Source organism: Scophthalmus maximus, chromosome 17 (assembly GCF_022379125.1).
Source record: "Scophthalmus maximus strain ysfricsl-2021 chromosome 17, ASM2237912v1, whole genome shotgun sequence".
Classification (NCBI taxonomy): domain Eukaryota; kingdom Metazoa; phylum Chordata; class Actinopteri; order Pleuronectiformes; family Scophthalmidae; genus Scophthalmus; species Scophthalmus maximus.
In genome coordinates this window covers 4,355,114-4,378,968 of record NC_061531.1, presented here as the reverse complement: position 1 = coordinate 4,378,968, position 23,855 = coordinate 4,355,114, and the positions used below count along the sequence as shown (strand labels likewise).

Sequence of the window (23,855 nt, the reverse complement as noted above, 5' to 3'; positions counted from 1 at the left end):
TGTAAGTGCATTTTGGAGAATGTCATAAACCATTATAACCTTAATAAGGGTGTATAAATGGTTTATAGTAGTGACCGACAGTGCTCTGCAGAAACACAATTATAAAATCCTCCTTTTTGCTTCACAGCTCCTTCCTGTGGCCATTTTGCATCCCTCCAAGTTACCCTGGACTGATTTCAGTTTGTCTTATAAGACTGTTAGCAGCTTCGATTAGAAAAGCTCAACTTTCTATTGTATAACAGAAAATTAGCCTAAAAGGTCTTGTGAGGTCTCGACCTTACTATGTAAAGTGCATTGAGACCATGTATGTTGTAATTTGGCGCTATACAAATAAAATTGAATGGAAAGAATTGAATTGAAAAGGATTTTCTTTCTCCTGGAGGAGACAAAATGGCGTCCACTGAAAGTTCCCATTTGCAGAGAAGAAAGTACAGAGTTTACAGTCAATGAACACCTTACCTGCAAAACATTCTGGGTGACATTTTCTAACAGTGTATCTGTGTCTGTTGCATAACACTCAACATTTTTCACTTTGTCACTTGGAAATCATTGCAGGTCATGTATCATTTCAGCATGAATTTCGAATAATAACAATATGGCAGATGTATGTTTTATTGATTTTTTTTTTTTCAGGTCGACAGAAAATGTCACCCATCAATGTCAGAGAAGCTTCCCCCAACTAAATCCCCAACACACTTTTCAGGAAACAAATCTCAATTTTCTACGCAATGATGTTTTCGGATGATATTAAACTTTTTTCCAGCATATTCATGATAGTTCCAGACTTATTTGTCGCTCCAAAGCCTCGTAGAAGCACTGAAAATTAATTTTTCTCTTCACCATAACCGCATACGCAGGTCGGTTTTTCTATAGTTGTGAGGACACACATTAATATAATGCATTTTCTAGCCCCTTACCCCAACCTTAACCATCACAACCAAATGCCTGATCTGAACCCTTAATCCAACCCTAACATCCTGTAAACCTAATTCAAACCATAACCCTTAAATCAAGTCTTAATCCTTACACAGCCATGCAACCAAAAAGTTCTACATTTTTTCCCAACAACCATAGAAAGACATTTACTCTCTGCCTCTATTCTGTCTCTCGCCCTCTCTCACCCACACATTGAGGGTAAAAGTGCAAGGCCGGTAAAGTGGTATTAAAATGATCAGACGTGGCGATAACAAAGGACAAGGACAGAACGGAAAACACACTGTCTGGTGGGAAAGTTGTGTATTGGACATATGTGCGCATAAGAAACTAGCAGGGTTGTGCAAGGAGGTGGGACAGTGGTGATGTGCAGGGAAAGAGGAGAAAACAAACAGGAAGGATGGAAGGAAAGAAGGAAGGAAGGAAGGGGGAAAAGAACTGCAAAAAACAGGGAACGAAGACATAACTGAAGCACAAATCAACTCAGGTGAAATGAGGTGTGGGGTAAAATTAAGATTTTTTATCTTCCCACACTTGACATCTACTCCTTACTTGAAAATAAATCCCAAAAGACTGTTCTGTGTGATTGATCAAAACCTCATCCTAAAATCTTTGTTTCACCACTGAACCTCACCACTAATCAACAGTTTACTCCTCTTTACAAAGCTGTCGCCTAATCATTCACATGCAGACACGTCTTAATTGAAAAAAAATTCTTAATAAATATATTCAAACAATGTGCTTTTGTGATTGACTTAGGCTCAATTAAAAGCTGATTAACATGGGGCTGATGGTAGTATCGATTAGTAGCCCTGAAATGAAGCAACTGGCATGGTTTGGAATTTAAAAAAGACAAAATCACTGACAGTGAAAAGTCCAATGGAGAAGTTGAAACAGTTGTTTGAGTTTGATTTCATGTCATGAGGATTATAACTGGAATTCAAATCAAAAACTGTTTTTTGGACATATGCTGTGTGACTGCATGTGTCAAATATGTACATTAACAGTCTACGTGTAATGATGAATAATATTTGATTCTCATCGCATACAGTATGTCTTTTAAGTGTGCTACAAAAATGATGCTAGAATTAGCAAGTGGCCAAACTCCTGTCTGAAAGGTGACTCTGGATCTCAGTAATGAATTTGACAACAGCAACAACAGAAAAACAAAAGGTTATACAGTATGAGCAACACATACAAATTACATAAATAATGATCAATAACAGAAAACTTTAATGGATGCCTCCAACACTTACAACACCAATTAGAATATAAAGTGACCAATACATTTTTGATTTATCCTGGCAGATACTTAATTCAAACATCAGAGGAAAGCATCCCTTAAAGTTTTGTAATAAGAATAAGAATAATAAGAATAATAAGAAGAATTTAATAAGAAGAATAAGAAGAATGAAAAGGGGGCGTGTACCTGGGGCAGTGGGTGTGTCTCCCTGTGGGGTTGTCACGGGCGACCTGTTATAGCCAAAGGAAGTGAAAAGTGGAAGCAGTGGCTGATGGGAATGTGGTGGTGGAGGAGGAGGCGGTGGAGGCAGGATATGGATCTGATGAAACGTGGTGTCGTTGCCGTTGACTACCGCGTTGGCAGGGGCAACCGTCGCCGGGGGAACCAGCGGTATCTTTTGAAACTGTTGAGTGCAAATGACTGTGCTGGCCAAACCTAGATAACACCCACCGTGACGACACACCGAAACACACACACAGCCAGCCAACAGTGAACCAGCGCCACGAAACAAACAAACAACAGAACAGAGAATTACACATAAGAAAAAAGGGGGGGGGGAGAAAACAAAATTAAAAACAAAGGCTGAAGTCACAAAATTAAACAAAGAAATCAAAGGTAGTGAAGGACACGGCTGATGTTAGTGGTGTGAGGACGGATAGAAGGAGAGGACAAACAAATGTGGGCATCATTGAAATGAAAAGTCGTGACGAGGGGGATGACGGATGGTAAAATTGGAGATGGTCTCACTGGCTGATGAATATTAGCTGACCTTTCGACTCTTGTATGTAAAAAGGCCATATTGTGAATCCTCCAGTCTTGTTAAGTGGTATAAGTGGACCCACTCAATATGTTATACATCATTACATGTGCATACAGTATAACATTAACACGTGTAACAGTAATGTTTGTACAGTATCCCGTAGTATCGGTTTACTGGTCGTTATATGCTGCTGCTACTAGGTTGTTAAAATTTTGCAATCCGCTTGTACGTATATCAGTATGTCCTCTGTATGAACATTATAGCAGTGTGGATTATGAAGCGTTCTGATCAAAATGTTATTTAAACATGTAAGGATGGATGTATTGCTGTACTGAATGTGTCATATCAAACTCTTGCTAATAATTTACAAAGAACAAAAATAGAACACTTTCATTTGAGCCGTTGTTTAGTTCGAGTCGAGCTATGGTTGCGGCCGTGTTGTAGGGCTGTGTTCCTGTGACAGATATTAAAAATATGGCAGAAAGCGAAAGAGGAGAAGTACCCTCTTTTGACGTCATAAAGATTTAGTGATATATCTTAATTTTGATAGGCAAAGACAACAAAACCCTAACCCTGACCCTGACACAATTGAAGTTAAACGCAGCATTAATATTAGAATGAAATCATAAAAAATGCATGTCCGCCATTGTTAGAATTCTGGGGGAAACGTGACAATACGCATGCGCAAGCGCTGAACCAATGAACGACCTCATTCTTGTCATGTTGTCGGGCCTCAGACATACCTCAGTGTCAGCGCAGTCTAGACCTGCCCTATATGAAAAGTGCTCTGAGATTATGATTCGGTGTTATATAAGTAAAACAGACTTGGAGGCCGCTGTGTCTTTTTGTGCAATACTTTGCTCGGCAGCATCATTTTTCTCAGACAATCAGACATGCTTACGACAATATATACAACAGCGTTACTTTGAAAAATGGAGCACGGCCTGTGAGCTTGTTCAGACAGGTTCAACTTGCGTCCAACAGTCGGTGGCCTGCCCCCTGTCGAAGCTAAGGGCATTTGGCGCCGCGAGTGAAGAGGTCGGATTCTACATCAAGAATATCATAGCTGTACATATTCTACAATTCACATAATGATCGATTCCGTCCGAGTTGACTGAGCTTGCATCGTTTTCACACAAATTAGAGAGACGACAAATGCCGGGGATACGCTACCTGTGTGTTGGCCTATAGCGCAGTGTCTACTTCCTGCATGTGTGAGAGAATGTAAAAAAGGAGTTGTCTTGTGTCTGTTAGGCATTCATGTTTCATCTAAGCAAGGCATTTGCTGACAACTGCTGAATTCCAGCAGTCGTCGTCACAGCTCAACTTTTAAAGTTGGCCTCACACTGTGTGCGCCTGCCACTTTCCCTCTCTGATCGTGACGGGTGCTGCAAAATTAACATCAATTTAATTTAACGTGCAGATTTCTTTTCTTCTCCTACAAGTGCTGCAGAGAGACAGACTGGGGAGCAATGGTGGGAAAGAATACTAATAAAAGATGGATGAGAAAACAGCTCGCTAGAACAGCTGGCGTGTGTGCTGATGTACCCTGGCAGTGATTTGTCAGTGTGGCTCTGCGAGGCCAGTGGGCGTGGCCCTGGCTGTTTTTGCCTCCATATAAAAAATGTAACTGCGTTAGGACAGATGCGGCCACAGTGGCATTGTTCTCGACCATGGTGGTTAATGATGCCGTACATGACAAAAAAAGGAGAGAAAATTCATGACATTGTGACCTTGTGAGTAAAGGTAGCCTCAAAAGACAGTGTTTATACATTTGTGACGATCACAGAGAGACGTGGCTTACAGACCGGGACAAGCAAGACAAATAACTACAGAGAGACAGACGGATGGACGGTCAGACGGACACCGATAAGACAGTTAAAAACATCCGAGCCTCTTTGTGGCGATGCAGTGATGGGATGGATGTAAATGTGTCTCGCCAAAGAGATTAATGTGTTGATCTACGATTGGAGGACGGAGGTTAAGGTATTTGCAGAGGTTTTAAGAGTTTGACATTGGCCTGCCTGTTAAGTAATGAAACACAGACGATCACATCTCTATCTCTGACGGGGCTTTTACTTTATAAGCAGCCGATAAAGGCTTTATACGAGATATGAGAGATTGTCAACATTAATATAGCGGCCAGCAACAATTCTCTATGTAAAGATAAAGAGTGGTGTAATGGCGTCCTGGACAGGGAATGAAGACACATTCCAACTTTGAGAGTTGTGAACCGAGCTTCTCTATTATTCGTTGTGGTAGCCGGTGCAGGCGCGCGTTCATGTTAGTGTGCATGTGCATGTTAGTTGGATCCTCCGAGAGAGTGAACGCAGAAACCCGGACGTAAGCTTTAGAAACTCCCAGTTTACTGACTGAAGTGTCTCAGGTGGAGGCTCACTCACTGACAGGAGCAGCCACTCACCGATGGCTGACTGGAAATCAACTTATTCCCTTAGATTTATTCATATTCGCCTGCTCCCATTCAGTTGCTAAGTGGCTGCTTTAAAAAAATGAAACGTGTAATTAACGTGTGTTTCATTTTGGTGTCAATGTTCCCATCACTTAACAGGTATATTCATACATATTAATCAGACTCAGAATCAGTTTAGTGTTTTCATTCAGGTTAGTTCGTTAAAAGATTCTGGTGGAGGTGAAGTTAAAATGAATCACAAACATATGGGCTTGGATTACGCCTTCCGTTATGCAGGTATGACAGCTGGGTGTGTGGTACCACTGTGCTGCTGGCCGACACACAAACATCTCTTCCACTGTGTGAGATGAAAGAGATGAAAACTCTCTGATGTGATTTTTATTCTAAGGGGAAAGTTGACTAACTCAAATAGTTCTTGAGATTCAAACCTGGGATCTGACGAGTGTGATGACAGTTTTGTGACTGTTGGCCACAGTGCAGCTCCATTGAAGTGGGGGGTTCATGTTCGTCTTCTGTGTGTGATCCAAATATGTGTAATTTTATTCCCATGATTTGAATTTTACACTCCACCACACACTCACAAACACACACACACACACACACATACAGTAGGAGGGCAAACACACCTGTGCGCTTGCTGATGACTTCCACCATGGTGGATGGGAAGTAGCCCACCCGATCATTTCCTGTGCGGTTGTCATGGATACAGCCTTTCCAGCGTCCGTCAGGGTGCTGCTCCAAAACCTGTGAGGAAGAACAGTTTAAATTTGACAGACTAATTCATTAAATAAAGTCTTTAAGGTTTAATATTATTAAGATTCTTTATAGCTTTCCAAAAGTTCCTGAAGATTAACTGAATAATGTTTGTTTTTTTAGATGAAAAATATTCTCCGTCAAACCGATACGCAAAACTGCATTTGGAAAATTTCCCTGAGGCAGAGAGGGGCAAAGTCAGATAATTTGGTCATGCCCTAAGGGAGGAAACATTGGCACAGCTTGGCTCCCTTATTACTGTAATTAGTATCCAGAGGCTGCATAAATGCACATGAGCATCCATGAATGGTGGGTGGACTGCAACACAGCGAGTGAATACACGTTTGTGTAAAATATATTTGCAGTCAATGAGAGCAACCGCTTATTATTTGCATATTCATGAGTCATCTCAGCAAAGACAGAGCCAGAATACAAGCGACGTACAAACATACAAACAAGGACGTCATGAGGGCCGTGTTCCTGCAAGTAAACTGATTACCATGGCACAGACGCTGGAATGAATTACACTGACTCGTCTGTTTGGGTTAAAGCTACTTGAGTGGAACACAGGCTGTAGCTCCTCCTTGGGACTGGGGAGAGGACTTGCAGAAAGAGGAACTGTGGGTGAGGTCGAATTGTCAAATTGGCTTAGGAAGTTTCCTAAATCTTGAAGTCACCCAGAAGTATTTGATCCGCAGCCATGACAAGAGCTGTTTGGATTCTCTAAATGCATAGGATAGGTGCTTCGATGCTCCTTTCCTATCTCCTAGGGTACACTGGACCTTCCTATGTGAGAGTAATGAGATACAGACGCCCCACAATTCATTGCGGCAGCGATATATAACGTGACGTAGTCTGTGATGTAGAGATGATCAGTTAGTGTGTCAGCTCAAGATTGACATTTTATGCTGTGTGTGTGTGTGTGTGTGTGTGTGTGTGTGTGCGTGTGCGTTACCGTAATAACATCTCCTGCTTTGATGTTGAGGCTGGTCAGGTCGTAGTTGTTGCAGTAATCTTTCAGAGCTCGAACCTGAAGGGCCGCTGACGCGTCTGAACAGCAGAGAGACAGAGAATTATAAGATGCTCTTTCAGTAAACACACATTAATATATAATTCACAATATCATCGGCATGTCACAGACATACTATCACTTTTCAACATAACACCATTACCTCATTATGGTCCCACCTAAATAATGTACACATTTCCTATACTCTGTATCTGGGAGGTGTCCGTTTTCAATATTATCTCTATGCTATATATTAACGCTCCATCCACCCATCAATCCATCCATCCATCTATAGATCTTTCTATCATCCATCCTTCCATCCACCCCTCCATCCATCTATCTATCATATATCCTTCCATCCATCCACCCATCAATCTATCTATCATCTATCCTTCCATCCTCCCATCCATCCATCCATCCATTCACCCATCCATCCATTCACCCATCCATCCATCCATCCATCCATTCACCCATCCATCCATCCATCCTACCCCTCAGCAGTTGCTTGATCTCTCTGCTGGCTTGTGTTGCAGTGAACTGGTAGACGATATCCAGCGCAGTCTGGCTGTACGTGTTCCTCACTGTGGCATTGATACCACTCTGTACAAGAGAAAATAAACTTGTTTTGGTATGTTGACTCCTTTAATTAATTAATCAATGAGAAAAACAACCCAGACCACAAGAATAAAGGTGCGTTCAGACCAAACACAAAGCAAATTGTACGCGCAATGAGATTAAATACAAAGTCACTGCAAAGATGCAACAAGAAGGGAATTTTGCATAAATGTGCGTCATTGGTTTCACCCGCTCAAGTTGAAATATTTGAACTAGAGCATAATATTCTGCGTCACTGACGTCTGCGTCCGAAAGACAGCAGAATATTTGCGTTACTCACGCTCGTGCGTTTGGCCTGTTCTCACCTAAAGGTTTCACTTTCGAACATGTTACTGGCAAATTTAAATTTATGTTTGTACCACAAAAACCAAATGCTTCTTTATTAATACTTTACTAATTGTTACATTACACCACACATAGCTATTTATACAAGAAAAAAACACATGTCCAATTACTTAAAACTCATAAATTAGAGTCCCTTCATACTAATTAAACACCTTATGGGAGTACCGTCAACAAAAAAGAACCCCTGCTCACTCATTCCCTCTAGCTCATCTACTAATTACAACCTCCTCTTATTTTTCATGCGACGCAGCCACAAGCTGAAGAGCAATATCACATTCAAATCTGGTGACTCAAGAGCAGGCTGAATTCAGTCGGAAGGCGCTCTGGGGCAAAGACTGGTAACCTTTCACAGCCTGGGATCTAAATGACAATGTTAGTTTCTCATGCTGGAGCACACATAGTCATTAAAATATATTGTCTCGCTTGCTTTCACATAAACCCATGGCATTTCAATTTCCGCAGCACGGACGGGGAAATGTGCATCATCTCTGTCTGGGTTTTCAGTTTAGCACTATTATTCATTAACTGTGCCGTTTACAGTTTTATCACAACTGGGAATGTAGCGATTTTCCGGACCTTTTTATAAATAGGCAACAAGTCTTAGAGCACCACTACTGTACATGTAATACTTCCCAAGGAACACAACTCAAGAATATTTTCTGTGATTGTGAGACTACATATTAGTTGGTAGTGAATTCAAATCTTTCATTTAAAGAAATGTTTGCTTACTTAGAGCCAAACAGTGGCTTTCAACAGAATATGTTATATCTTATAGGAGACAAATGTCTTTTTTCCAGTACTTTAACAGTGTAGCCTAAAATCAGAGTCTATTTCACTGACTGTCACGTATTTGTTTGATGGCTGTCTTGTTAGCAGCTATTAAATATAGTTTTAAAAACATTGAATACTTCTGATTGATAAATTGATTCTGATTATTGACCTTTTAAGTTGTTTTTTTACAAAACAAATATATACTTTATTTAATTGAATTAACAAGTTTGTTCTCCCTAACCTTCCTTTTGGATACTTTTGGGAACAATGTCCTTTTTCCAGCTGGTCATTCATATGGCATCTGGCCTTTGTTCTTTAGAATATGATTAGTAATTTACATTTTAATTTGATGTGTAAAGCATATTTCACAATCACAACTTGTTGTTCTCACCTTTTTTGCGTAATTTGATTGAAACGATAAATTCATTGCATGTGACTTTTTCACATCAATATGTTTACAGTGGTGAAGACAGTGGTTGCAGTCAGATAAGAAGACCAAACTTTTTATATCTATATATATATATTATGCTGGAACTTTAGATGGGAATTGCCCTTTAAATGAGCTCAAACCCAGGGTGTCAGTGACAGGTGGTTTCTTTCAGTACAGTTCCACTTACGTCCAGCAGGAGTCTCACTGCATCGGTCTTGCCACAGAGAGCAGCTTCATGCAGGGCAGTGCCCGCTTTGGTCTGTCTGTTGATGTCGATGCCTGCCTGGATCAACAGTCTGACAGCGGCGGGCGTTAAGCAGGAGAAAGGGAGAGCAGGTTAGGGAGTGTGATCGGGGATGACAGATACGGGAGAGAGAGAGAGAGAGCGGGAAGAGAGGAGAGGGCGAGAAAGTCCAGAGACGTGTCAAAAGAAACAAAACATGTAGACAAAAATGCAAAAAGGTCTGACCTCTGTATCCTGGTTGTGGCCTCAAGCAAATTCGTAACTGAACTGAATGTAAATCTACAGCGCTGGTATTTCCCGCGCATCCCCCCCATCACTCTCATACACATTCATACACTGCCGGAAGAGCCGCCAGAGGCAATCTAGGGTTAAGTGTCTGGCCCAAGGACACATCGGCATGCGGACTGGCGCAGGTTGGCGGACGACCGACTCTACCTCCTGAGCCACAGCCGCCCACGAAACAAATACAGTTTCATTAAAACAAGGAAAAGTTGTTTCCTGGACACAGAGGTCTGCTACTCGAATTGGAATAGAAAAGTGCATTTTTAGGTGACTATTTTCAGATGTGGATTAATACATAGAGGACAACATCTGCAACAACATCTGGGAGGGTTGTATTAAACAACTTTGAAAGCTTTGAATCTCCCCAGGAACACAGTAGGGGTCCTACAGTGTGACATGTAATGAGACTGGGCATCATCAGGACACATCCCGGACCACTAGGAATCCCGGGGTTTTATGCTGGATGCAAGCAGGGTGTCACACTGTAGATACCTACACTGAGGGGTTTGTTTTTTTTTGTTGTTGTTGATTGCCAGCACTCTTTGATTTCACTCAGTGATATAAGGTGATGGTGTGCTGGCCATTTATTTATTTAACTGGAATACCTGGTAGCTTCCATCCTTTCACCTAATATTGTTGATCATGTCAGTGAACATTCTGAATGATCCATTGTTGGTCTTTTCATGGGGATTTCTCGACAATTAATATAGAATATCAGCTATTGTAGTCAGTGTCAGTGTTTGGTTTTGTGTTTTATGTGAGTGTGTGTCTTCCGCGGTTGGCTTGTCATGGCTAATGAGCACCGTTTATCAGCGTCACCTCTAGAGAGGCACACTGCTCCGTCAACTATGGCGGCCTTTATTTTCTCCGTCTCTCTCTTGATTTTTGTTCGCCTCTCTCATCTTCCCTCGGTTACAGTCCTCTGTCATCTTTCAGTGTCTCCCTCGTCCCTCCCTGTCTCTGTATGATCGACAGTAGACCGCACCAACACACACGCGCGCGCGTTTTTTCGTTGATCTCTCCTCTCAAAGCTCTGCGCTGCATGCTGACATCGCCACTGCAACAATAGTCACATTTCGTCGTGATACCATTTCAGCAAAAAAGTTAGTTCCGCTGAGCGGAGATTATAATGACTTGACATTTTAGCGTGTCATGGTGGAGTGGGATGCAGATCTGCGGTGTTTCCAGTCACGTCAGCTGTGTCTCCAAAATGTGTCCGGGCGTATGTGGCTGATGCGGCAGCTCTCTGGCTTTGTGGCAACGCATTTGTTCCGTCATTCCTTCGGTGCATCGGGTCACAATGTTCCCCTGTTGTGTTTTGCATCTGTTTTATCAGCAAGCTCAGGAGGACGTTTAAACCCTGTGATTCACATGGTGTGTGTGCGTGTGTGTGTGTGTGTGTGTGTGTGTGTGTGAATATGTCGATGGACCTGGGTGTGTGTTTGTGTGTTTACCTGATAATATCTATGTGTCCGTTCTTGGCAGCCAGGTGAAGAGGGGACGTCCCGTTGGGGTCAGTGGTGTCTCCTTTTTTGGGCTCCAGCAAAGCAGCACACATGTTACTGGACAGCAACAACTGGACCACCTACAAACAAACACACACACAGAAACACACACACACACACAAATAGACACACAGATTTTATGATTCCTGTAGATTCTCCTCAGTTGCAGTTCTTTCAGAAGGAGTGAAATTGTTGTTCTTACCCCAACTCTGCCGAACTCACAGGCCAGGTCCAGAGGTGTTTTCCCTGCGTTGTCCACAATACACGGGTTGGACTGGTGCTGCAGCAACATCTCAGACTGAGGACAGACACATGAGGAACAAACTAGAACTAGATCGCCAAGGCTCAGCAGTCCCCCATAAATGTTATCGAGCCGCACCAAGTCACAGAAACTCAGAGATATCAGTCCCCTAAATTTGCCGAATTTATCTCATCTACATCTATGAATCATTCCCTGGGAGACGAGTGAAAAAATGTCCACAAACACCGTATCTTGCAATGATAAAGAAACAGAAGAAGAAACAAATTCTGGATCCACGCTAAAGTTTAAAAGGATCTTTCTTGGCCCATGTCCCATCCCTCCGTCAAGTTTTGTGGAAATCTGATCAGTAGTTTTTTGTGTTATCCTGCTGACAAACCAACCAACCAACCGACCAACGGACAGTGTTGTACACATAACCTCCTTGGCGGAGGTAAGAATTATATTTTCCCCTTACCAATTCACCAGTCAACCAAACACTAATCCATGCAGCAATTGCCCAATCATAACTAGGCAAATGATTCAGAGGCAGTGGCATGAATCCTGCATTTGTTTGGACTGTGGGAGGTAAAGCATCAGGTGGAAGCCCACACACACAGCGGATAACCACAGGACTCTAACACAGCTGGCAGTTTTTAACCCACAACCTTCTTCTCGCCGTGGGGCAACAGTGCTAACCACTGCACCACGTGTCCAGAAAACTGCGAGGGGTGAAAAGGCATAATTAGGCAATGCAACCACACACGCGATCAGAGAACTTTTTTTATTATTTTTTAATGTCACGCTCCGTTTAATAATCAAAAGCGCTGCAGATGTACTCGGAACTGCGGAGCGGAGCAAACAAATGCATTAGCAGGGTGCACGGGGTATTAATGTGCTCGCAGCTTTACGTCTAAAAATAGCCCGTGACAATACTGAATAATGAATCGCAACATTGATTAAATGTTTTCTTTAGACTTGTGGGTCCATTCAAATTTAACTCCGACTCAAAGAGTTGGTGATAGCAAGCTGTTTACATATACTAATAATGAGAGTACATCTATTACGGAACATATGTGTTTTGTTTAGTTTCTGTCCCCTGGTGAGTTGAAGAGAATGAATCCCCGTAGACGTGGAGGGCTCCGAACATCTAGTTAAAGGAAATGCTTGGTTAATGTTGTGAGCGACACCGGAGGATACAATTGTTCTTCACCGGAGGAATTAGTTCATTGTGCGTTTTTAGTTTCTTCAATGCACCTTGAAAGATGGAACAAATTAGGAGAATAGGCCAAATGAGATTCCTCCGCCTCAGATGGAAACACTGCCTCACCATCTAGTTGTGTCTTCTTGCCTTACTGGTACAACGTTACATGATTTCATTTCCAAGTCGGCAGTCTGTTTCACTTTCTCACTGTTTTCGCCATTTTTTATTCATCTTCCTTCGCACACTGGGAGGAGCTGTGGATTAGAACTTGATGGCCTGTATAAATCACGGTCGATTAATCTGGTAGAAGCCGCGGTTCTTGGGTTTTTCCGGCCCGTGGATGCTCAGCGTCTCTCTCTCTCCCCCTCCCTCTCCTCTGGGGGTTACTGTATGTCAGCTGCTGTGGTGAGTCTCGCTCTATTTCATTGTTGTGTCTCTGGCAGGCCTGCAGTGGGGCTGCAGTGCTTTCAGAGTTTTTCCCCCCACTGTGGCTGAAAAAGAACCGCTGTGACACCGATCGGCTGGTAAGTATTAAAGATGCAGGGCAGAAGACCAAAATAATGAGCTCAAAGGTTTTTGTTTTTTCACTCTCTTCGAGAGCGCAGTCTGTACATCAGAAGTAAAAGGATGCAGAATTATTTGTGAGTTATAACGGATGGCTCTGTTATGTGAATCAGGTGCCCAGTCAGGAAGACTAATGTCATGTTTGCTTCGGGCGAAGTTTAATTCTCATTCATTCGGCCTTTCCTCCTCTCATGCATGCGCACTTCTCAGTTTCATGCCTTCATTTTGGCGATCAGCTGTTCATCAGCTGGTCTCATCTTTCCAATAGCAGTGCTACAGTACACACCTGCCTTCTTAGCCCATCGTCTCGCTGCTGTCTTCTTAAATAGGATTTCTCTCCCTCCAGCTCCCCTTCACCACCCAGTCACCCCCCAAAGACTCGAGTCTATCGGGTCTTTATCATCAAATATCATTCTGTTACGTCTGTTATTAATAATTATTCTTCATCCACCTGTCTCTCCCGCTTGAAACGGTCTAGTTAGTTGGAGCGGAACAAATGATTTCATGTTCATCGGTGCCACTCACCACGTCGTAGTGGCCGTGCTGCGCCGACAGGTGGAGAGGAATCTGTCCTTCATCCGACTGGCCGTTGACGGACGAACCGGACTTCAGCAGCATCTTCATGGGCTCCGCCTTCCCCTGCCAGGCTGCGTAATGCAGAGGCCGCATACCTGCACGCACAGAAACACACACACACACACACACACGCGCACATGCTGTGTCTGCTACACACAAGGATATACAATATCGTTGATCGATGCGTATTCATGTGTACAAGGGTGAAACATGCAGTTCTCTCCGTACGTGTGCACAGCTCTCTTTTCTCTCTGCTTTATCGGACATACACCTGCTTTTTCTCTTTTTTTTAGGTGTGCGTTTGTGTATGTTGGTGCTGGTGGGGTGTGCGTTTCCTTCTCACCCTTCTGGTCTCTGATGTCAACCGCGGCCTGTGACTCCAGCAGCAGAGAGATGAGCTCCAGGTTGCCATTGAGAGCCGCATGATGCAGTGGAGAAAACCTATAATACACACACACACACACACACACACACACACACACACACACACACACACACACATCGCGGTTACGTTTGTGTATTACACTTGTTTTCCCAGCTCACGTTCCTGATCCTTTACTTTTCTGAAATGACAGATGTTTTTCAGATGTGCTGTGGGTTTCGGACCAAACAATCATGTGAAGACACGTGAAGGTTGTCATGCGCTAATGGCAAAGCTTAGCATGACAAACAGATGTAAAAGCAGGAGGATTCAGACCAAACATCTGATGTGTATCTTACTTAGGCGCTAGAAAGAAAGCAGGCAGGGGGAGATGGAATGAAAAATGATGAAAATATTCACAAGGAGAAAAGTATCATATCGGTTTTTCTGTCAGTGTTTATAGTGTTCTCTATAGAGAATTAGCCATGATAACAATAATAAAATGATTATATAACATTATAATGATTATATAATTCTGTTGGGCTCCCGGTCCGGGCGTGAAAAGCCTATCAACGCTTGACCTGAGCTCCGACTGCATCAACCCACTCACTCTGAACTGAATCACCGTCAAACACTAACTTCCTGAACTGGAAGTGCTGCCGACATAACAAACAAGCAAAACTTCTTCTTTGTTTTTTGGCTGAATATCACAGACGAACCGAGTAGTTTTAAATGACTTTTTAACTACAGTTTAGACATTGGACTTGCAGGGCGTAATTCCAGCGGTATAAGCAGCTGACTCTCACTCAGTGAGACACTTCTTTGTCTTTATTTTATGTGATAGGAACGGTGCATATTAATAAACATTTCTGTAAATATGCCAGAATTTTGCCAAAAGGCTAGTTTTCATCTGCAGCCCCTGGCCAGATGTTGCAATAGGCTCTCTAAAAGCTTTTAAAAAAAATAAAATAGCATCATAATCCATCCATCCATTATCTTCACTATACCACTTTTACCATATAAGGTTAACGGGGGGGGGGGCAATCCCAGCTGACACTGGGCGAGAGGCGGGGTTCACCTTGGGCAGGTCGCCAACGTATCGCAGGACCAACTTACGCGGACACACAACCAGTTGCATCGTAATATTGTTTTTAAAAAGTGAATGCACACACAAGTTGATGAGCTGATGGGGCAGTATGAAGAATCATTTTGGCAATGCCCACAGTGGCCCCGCGTCTTGCGTGATGCAGCGATGTTGTAACTGTCCTCTGTGGTCACAACATGGAAAGTTTCTCTCATCCACTGTCTCAATTCGCTGTTCAACATCTGTGTCCTTGCATAAGTGCAAAATCATTCCTTCTGTAATGTTCCCCAATGTTTGGGAGTAATCTGTAAAAAAAAAAAAAATATACAATTCCTTAAACAAAGCTTTGCAGTATCTCGATTTGACTACACATTTGTCTCAAGGACTCTCATTTGAGAAGAGTCGTGACGGTGCGTCTCTGCTTTTGGGTTGAGGAGATAAAAAAGGGAAGCGGGTGAAGTCGTTGTTTTACATTCTCTTCGAGTGCAACCTTCAAGAGAATGACAACACAGTCAAATAAAACCCATCCTCATTTTTCTTAACTCCCCCTGGACCCAGGGTCTGCTTGATTCCAGTTCAGAAACTGCTGCTATGCATCATCATTTAAAAAAAAAAAAAGGTGTTGAGTGATGCTCCAAACCAGGCCACGGTGTCCACCTGTGAAATCAATATCATATATTCTAGTTTGCATTCCCAGGAGATCCACTTTGGCTGAGCATATCAGAAAAAAAAGTTAAATCATCCAGCTGGTGCACAGCAGTGAAGTGAAAGGGGATGAAACCTCCATTGCTCTGCCATCTCTCTATAAGAAAAGTCCTCTCGTATAGACATGTCGGCTCTTAATGGTGTCCCTTACATAATAAATCTGCACATTTAAAATGTGAAATACAGAGTTCGATTTGGAGGGTGAGTAGGAGCGTAAGAACAGGGAGAAATAGAAGTAAACAGGCACCAGGATTGAGCCACACAGCCCCGTCTTACACCGGGTGCAAAGCGGTGCCAGGGCCGATGCAGTTTTTATTTTATTTTTATTTTGCTTAAATACGAAAATGCACCCATCCGAGCACCCATGGGCCTGTTGGTGTTAAAATGAGTCGTGGCTGCGATAGTGTTTTTGACACAACAAAAATCGGGTCGAAAGTCACGGCATTATTGTGTTATTGTACATACACAGAAAGGTCAAACTGTTTCGTGAAGCACTCTCGCTGTATAATCTGCCTTCATAATATCAATCTGTCAAGTGCGCCTGACTTTTAAAGGGAACGAGGAGAAATGGCTTTAATGCATAAAACACGCCCACGATCATCTAGGAGACTACATTCGACCCGTTTGACCCATGCGCCTGGCACACCAGACCTCTTTTCCGGCTGCGAAACTTGCAAAAGGCAAACCCTAAATGAATTTGCATCATGACCTTGACAGCATGCATTTAGATCATTAACATACATAAAACAAATATGTACCGTACATCCCTCAACATAAAGCAGCAGACAAATACACAAATGAATAGGAAGGTGCCTGGAAAATGAGAGAGTCAGAGAGGTAGACGCAATCTACATGACATTACACCTCAATCGGCTGCATTCAATGGTCGCTGGCTAGAACTAACAAGCCTACTTTTGTCTTTCTCTAAAATCAAGGACCCACAGCTTTGAAAAATCAACTACATTATCAATGTGAACTGTGTATGTGCCATGCGAGAAAAGCTTGACGGGGGCAGTAACAGTAACCCAATCGACTTACTTTCTGGAAAGCCCTTAACTCAGTTTTACTGTTTTGTGATTGGACATTGATTTCTTTTGTAGCCATGGAGACAGTTCCTTCATGCATGCGTGCGTGTGTGTGTGTGTGTGTGTGTGTGTGTGTGTGTGTGTGTGTGTGTGTGTGTGAACTTGCTCTACTCTAGTTCCGAGTTAAAGCAAGGTGGTTTATAGGAATATACAGAACTGAATACAGTATAGCCACATAGTCTCACCCACTCTCTGTGTGTGTGTGTGTGTGTGTGTGTGTGTGTGTGTGTGTGTGTGTGTGTGTGTGTGTGGAGCAGCATACTAAAGACCTGCTCTGGGTTTATTCACTACAGATCACCCATCTGTCCTTCCCTCTCCTCCTCTATTCATCTGTTCTTTCCCTCACGTTTGACTTTTATTCTAATTCCCTCTCTTCTTTTCCTCTGCTCCCTTCTCTCCTCTCTATTTATTATCTATAGTAAGAATTTGAAAACTTATTAATAATACTCAATTACAAACAGTATTTGTCATATTTGATCGTTTAACCTCTACTTGCATTTTCTTATATTATACTGTTTCCTATATGTCCCTTGTTGTGAGTGTTATGGTTATGCCATCCCCTCGCACACGCACATGCCTCTTCTCCAGGCAACGGAGGATGCATGTGGTGAACTTGATGTGGGGGCTTTCAGCAGCTGGACACGTCACTCCAGAAGATTGTTCCCCAGCTGTTGAGCCAGGGAGAACATCAGGATGAGGATGAGGTGCTGTGGCCAAACCGAAATACGAGGCCGGATGCAGCCTCATTTCCTTTCTTTAAAAAAGAACAACAGCGTTCTTACTGAATGTTTTTTCCTGCAAGACTACATACAAAACACAAGCTTTACTTTAGACATCAGGTCAGGGTCCGTGATATCTTACCATTCACTCTGCCTGTCAGAGGAGTCAATCCCAGGACCACACACACACACACACACACACACACACACACACACACACACACACACACACACACACACACACACAACCTCTATTATCGGTCCAGAATGTGGACAATAAAGGTTAAAATTAGTCCTCATCAACATTCTTCCTTTTCTTCTTCTACATTTTTGAGTAGCAGGAGGCAAATGAAGAATCACAGTAGCAATTGGTTCAGGTTAACTCTTGTTACGCTTCTGCATCTCACGACCGTGTCTCTTCATTCCCCTCGCTCTCCCAGCCAGGGTTAGACAAGGATACTGTTACTCAACGCCGCACTAGGCTGAATAAAACAGCACTGCGGAGTGTGTCAGTGGGGTACATGTATGGTGGGGGGGAAGGGAAAGGGAAGCCCTTGCTTTTGCCACGAAGAAAAACCTGCCATACAATATTTATAATATTTCTCTCCGTCTCTCTCCCCCCTTCTTCCTTTCAGATCTCTCCCTCTCTTGCTCTCTCGTCCTCCCATTTCAGCCTCGGGCGGTCTCGCCCCTTCCCTCCACAGCTCCATCCTCTTTGTCTTCCTCTGCATCCTCTCCTTCTCCTTCACTCGGATTCCTCAGGATGGTCCCTATAGCTGCCTTTCTCTCTTGAGCTTCCCTCTCACCCGTGCTGTATAGTGCCTATATACACACCATATATTCACTGTCAGAGCAGGTGAGTTTTTGCATAAAACATCTCGGGATGCAGTGCATGCCTACTTAAAAAAAAGCCTAGGCTGTCTTGCAGAGCAGCGTTGCAGCCCACCAATTACAGTCTTTAATACAATCTGTGGTCACAGCATTTCTTCCACATAGGAGGAAATACATTGAAAAAGGAATAAATAGTAAATGGGTTAATAAAAAAACATGTGGAAAAATTTACTGTACACCGTCAAATGTGCTGGCATGTGCCACCTGATTTGTGGATTCGGTTACTTCCCCTTTGGCATTTTTGCGTGGACAACCTGCAACCAGGACTCCCAGTGCAGTCGAGTGTTGTGGTTTCTTTGGTGTGTAGCTTAGCCGCTCAGCGACCACACATCCTGTGGCCTGAACTATGCATGTCAAGCCCTGACACTCTTTGCATGGTGACTCGTTAGATGATTAAAAGAGGCATTTGTCACGTGTTGACTTCCTTGATGTTGAGTCAAATGACACAGAATCGGCCTTTCAGCACCTCCAAAGCTCTCTAATGAACATGTTGTATCTGGTTTATTCAATTTGTAAATGGAAAAATGGAGGTGTAAAATTGGTATTACAGGGATATTGTACCGGACTATTTCTTTGGGAGTTTAGAAACTACTGTAGCTGGCTAAGCCAACTGACTGCTAGAAGCATCTTTGTATTTAATACAGACGTGATGGTATATTGTTATGATATCTATTCCTTTAAAAATACTAATAGATAAAAGAGCATTTACCCAAACACCAAAAAAACCAAAAACGTTTCACTACAACATGTCATTAAAGACAGTCACGAGAGGGGCGCGATGATGTTCCTGTAGTGATGGAGGACAAAGGATAAGCCCCACGTATAGTACCGACACACCCCCGACACCAAACTCTGTTTTCCATCTCGGTTTTACAGGCTGCCTCAGTTTATTTATCTCTGTCGCGCATCGCTGTCTCTCGTAAGATCATCTCAAAAGGCAGCTTGTCTGTCTCCTCCACACACACACACACACACACACACAAACAGAAACACAAACACACACACACACACACACACACACACACACACACACACAGTCTCTTCATGCTGTTCTGTTGCTGCACAATCAGAGGGCCGGTGTAAACAAGCCATCTTCACCTGTCACACACATACGCACCCATCCATACACAGACACAGACAAACACGCTTTGACCTATTTTCAGTAATGAGAGACTCTTAACGCCTCCTAGGCCTTCCTGAAACACGCTGCTCCGACAATCACACGCTGGACAGGGAAGGAAGGAAGACAAGTCTATCGCTCTCCTCTCCCATCTGCGGGTGTGCAGTTCAGATAAGCCCCTTCTGTGACAAACAACGTGTGAACCTGTGTGTGTGTGTGTGTGTGTGTGTGTGTGTGTGTGTGTGTGTGTGTGTGTGTGTGTGTGTGTGTGTGTGTGTGGCAGCTCATGGCTCATATCACATTTTCTTGTGTCTTTTTTGTCTGCTAATCAGTGTCGGCCAGTCTGCCTGCACATAACAGCTGGGTGTCTCCAGGTTTCTTCTGGCCGTAAAACACACACACACACACACACATGCACACACACACACAAACACACACACACACACGCACACACATACACATGAACACACAAGCACACACACACACACACACACACACACACATGCACACACACACACAAACACACACACACACACGCACACACATACACATGAACACACAAGCACACACACACACACACACACACACACACATGAACACACAAGCACACACACACACACACACACACACACACAAACACACTGTCAGTAATTGCATTAAATCAGTTTACACCTGGAGGAATGTGATGCTTATACAATTGGTATTCTAGAATCAAGAAAGCATTGATCCTCGGATTATGCTCACATGATTATGCTTTTGATTGCTTTTGATCAAGTACAGATCGGATCATCTCGTAATGCGCAAAGTACTGTTCCTTTTTTTGCATGGTAGTAATTGGTTGTATTGCAAATGCAAGCTGAGGATACTGTGTGTGTGTATATGTATATATATACTGCTCCTTTGTGGAATAATGATGACGATTTGGTTTCCACCCAGAACAGCCACTCTATCTTGGTCAAAATGTTTCTTGCACATCTAAAATACATGATAATAAAATATTTTCCGAGCAACGTGTGAAGATGACTCATATCTTAAATGATGTGTGGTGACGCACGCCGAAGACAAGAAGAAGAAAGACAAAAGAAAGGAGAGCAGCCTCCTCTGAGCTGACACTAAACCAAATCAAACCAGCATTACAGAGGAAAAATATCTTCTTCGTTAATCTTCGAAATATTGACAATGACACACTCTAGTGACAATGCAGAATGCTGTATTTCCCTTCCTCAAACTGTCTTAAAGCTCTCAATTAACTGGAGATCACAGAGAACGCTGCCGATTAAAAGAAAGGACGAGATATTAATATAATTACTCATAAAAGCTCGGTTGTCGTATAAGAATGTTACTTGTAAATAGAATAAATATATCTTTCCTCGGAAAAGGAAATGAAAGCTGCTCCGCCCCGAACCCGTCGGCGTCACACATGGTGACCAGGGTGATGGATGAGAACACGTATGCCGTTTTGAGACGAATCACGGAGTAATTTGCGCGTTGACTTGCTTGACAAGCCCCAGCATTTGTCAACGGGACCCAGCAACGCCCCCACACCAATATTCCTCATGCACCACTAAACACAGTCTACCTGAGTGACCCGCACAGGCAGATCCAATCACTCTGTTTTACTGTGCTGTAGTGAAACTAAGATAGGCGCCTCTACCATTAGCCTCCATGTGAGGTGTTCAGGGCACATCATTTTCTTTGTGGACTTTGTTGGTAAGGATTTCGTTGATTGCCCTTCCTCGTTGTGTGTCTCTGTTTATGTAAAGTTACGTTCTTGTGAGTATCATATTTTTGTAAAATCACTATTCCTGTTTTTGTAATGTTTCCTTGGGAACCACCACAGGTAAGAAATATCAATACATTGAAAGTCTTTCATTGAAGACTGTGTGAAAAGGTGAATACTACATGTACATCCGGTTTAAAATATATGCTGTTTGTCTTGTTTATTTTGGTACAAAACAATTCCTCTACACATTTTGAACTCCTACGTTTGTGCGAGGAGCTCAAACACGCTCCCATGCCGTTCTGTGACTATATCATTGCAGTGGAGTTCTCTTGCAATGTACTCTCCAGTCTCAATGGGAATCTCCTTGTCAGGGTTTATAAAGAGCAATCTTCATCCACACACTCTTAAGTGCTTTGTTGTTGTCACGTCTGCAGCCTCCGGTGAGACACAAACCTCCTCTCTTTCTGCTTGTTTCTCTTCTGAATATCACTCGTCTCCATCACCGCTTTCTCTCCACTTTCGTCCCACTTCTGTTTTCCAATTTCCCTAATGAAATAAAAGTGCTGAGCATCTTTTGCTGAAATTCCTGCCGACTTGGTGGCGCAGCAAATCCAGATGATTGGCACCACTTACGTAATGCTGTTTTGCACGCACACACTCCCATGTGCACGTCCTGATTTTGCCAAGTGACCGTTGTCTTGAAAAACAACAATTTGCAAGAGGTTGCTGGGACAACAAGTGCCTCAGCCAATCAACGCGTCCCAGGCATCCCAGACATCCCAGACAGCGAACCTAACCATTTCCCTATTCCTCTCTAACACCTGACCCTAATAGACGGATGGATAGATAAATGAACTTTAATGATCCCAAACTGGTAATCCAGTGTTACAAAGGAAGCAGGTGTCAGTCACACAACACACACACGCACACACACACGTGTAAAAAAAATAAGAATAGTAAAAAATATAGAAGAATAAGGAATATGAATACAAAGAATGTACATAAATAGTGTAGCATGTAATGTGCTATCAGTTACCAATAACGTGCAATGATTTCCTGTCACGCTCCTGGTGACAGCGAAGCTGTGGGGACAAGGAGCTCCGCTGTATGTCCAGCGTGACAGTCAGGGTTTATCCATGATAGATGACAGTTTGTCCAGCGTCCTCCTCTCCACCGCAGCTTCGAAAGTCTCCATCTTGCGGTCTATCACGGAGCCGACTTTCTTAATCAGTTAATTAAGTCTGCCGGTGTCGCTGGCCCCGATGCCGCTCCGCCAGCAGACCACGGCGAGGAACAGTACACTGCCCAATTAAAGAGCTTCTTCTACAGAGCCAGTTCATTACGAGTCTCCCAAGTAATCTCCAGGACGAGTAAATGAATCTGAAATGAACACGACCGCCTCGTTCCCAGTGTGATGCTCGTTACAGATCCACACTTTAACATGATGCATGCATTTCCATCACAAACTGGCGCTCGTGGCCTGTTTGTGCTGCGGCACAAAATGCACGTAGCCATGTGAGCTTCAACCTACGCAAAGCACTCGATCGTGCGGTGAGGAATTAAGGGGCAAAGAGGCAGTAACAGTAAACACAATGATAAGATTACACTGTTCACTTAGAGGGTGACGAGGCCGCTCTGTGTGGATTACTTTTGGTCTTTATCTTAACACAAACCTCTTCATTCAGCACAGTTTGCAGCCGTTTAGCTCACTTAAAATTATTCTCATAAGGGCTGGAGCTGTGGTTGTTGTTTATTCGCATATGCCTAGGTTTCGCTGTGCAGACAGTCATGGATCAATGAACCGACAATGTTAACGGCCAAATTAAAAGGGGCAGTAAGCGAATACGCGTTTTGTAAAGATCGGCGAACGTTCGGGCCCCGGCCAGAGCAGTAATATCACAACTACAACTAAGAGAGGGACAATTTTTCTCTAAAATCGCTTATTTCTACTTAAATGGAAAAAAGTAACGTCCACCGGGATTATCTGGAACAGCGTCAGTGTTCCTTGGCATGGAGTCTCCACGCCTGTGAAGGTGTATTGACGAAGGTGGCCTAGTGTGCTGTCTAAAAATGGACGGAGTCACAGAGTCCGGAAAAGTGAAGCCAATGCGGAAACCGCATGAAGCTTGTATTGCCCGGAATTACCAGCAGAGGGCAAGCCCGGATTATCCATATATAGAATCAGGCGAGTGCCAATGGGGGGGGGGCACCAATGGCCCTTTTCCACTGGCAATTTTGGCTGCGCCGAGCCACACCGCGCCGCG

General features: G+C 43.3%; 1 protein-coding gene across 12 annotated transcripts in view; it reads right to left on the bottom strand.

Moving 5' to 3' along the window:
• caskin1 (CASK interacting protein 1) overlaps positions 1-23,855 on the bottom strand; it is a 94,928-nt gene that overhangs the window by 21,319 nt on the left and 49,754 nt on the right. For 7 of the 12 annotated variants that reach the window (XM_035614683.2, XM_035614685.2, XM_035614687.2 and 4 more), the window contains exons 3-12: positions 14,247-14,344; positions 13,853-13,998; positions 11,524-11,619; positions 11,271-11,401; positions 9,478-9,586; positions 7,621-7,729; positions 7,076-7,170; positions 5,994-6,111; positions 5,796-5,879; positions 2,363-2,611 (exon numbers count right to left, since the gene is read on the bottom strand). In XM_035614683.2, coding sequence (XP_035470576.2) covers positions 2,363-2,611; positions 5,796-5,879; positions 5,994-6,111; positions 7,076-7,170; positions 7,621-7,729; positions 9,478-9,586; positions 11,271-11,401; positions 11,524-11,619; positions 13,853-13,998; positions 14,247-14,344 — 1,235 coding nt within the window. The remainder of the gene's footprint in view (positions 1-2,362; positions 2,612-5,795; positions 5,880-5,993; positions 6,112-7,075; positions 7,171-7,620; positions 7,730-9,477; positions 9,587-11,270; positions 11,402-11,523; positions 11,620-13,852; positions 13,999-14,246; positions 14,345-23,855) is intronic. The other 5 variants (XM_035614695.2, XM_035614697.2, XM_047328005.1 and 2 more) reach the window with 2 other exon arrangements.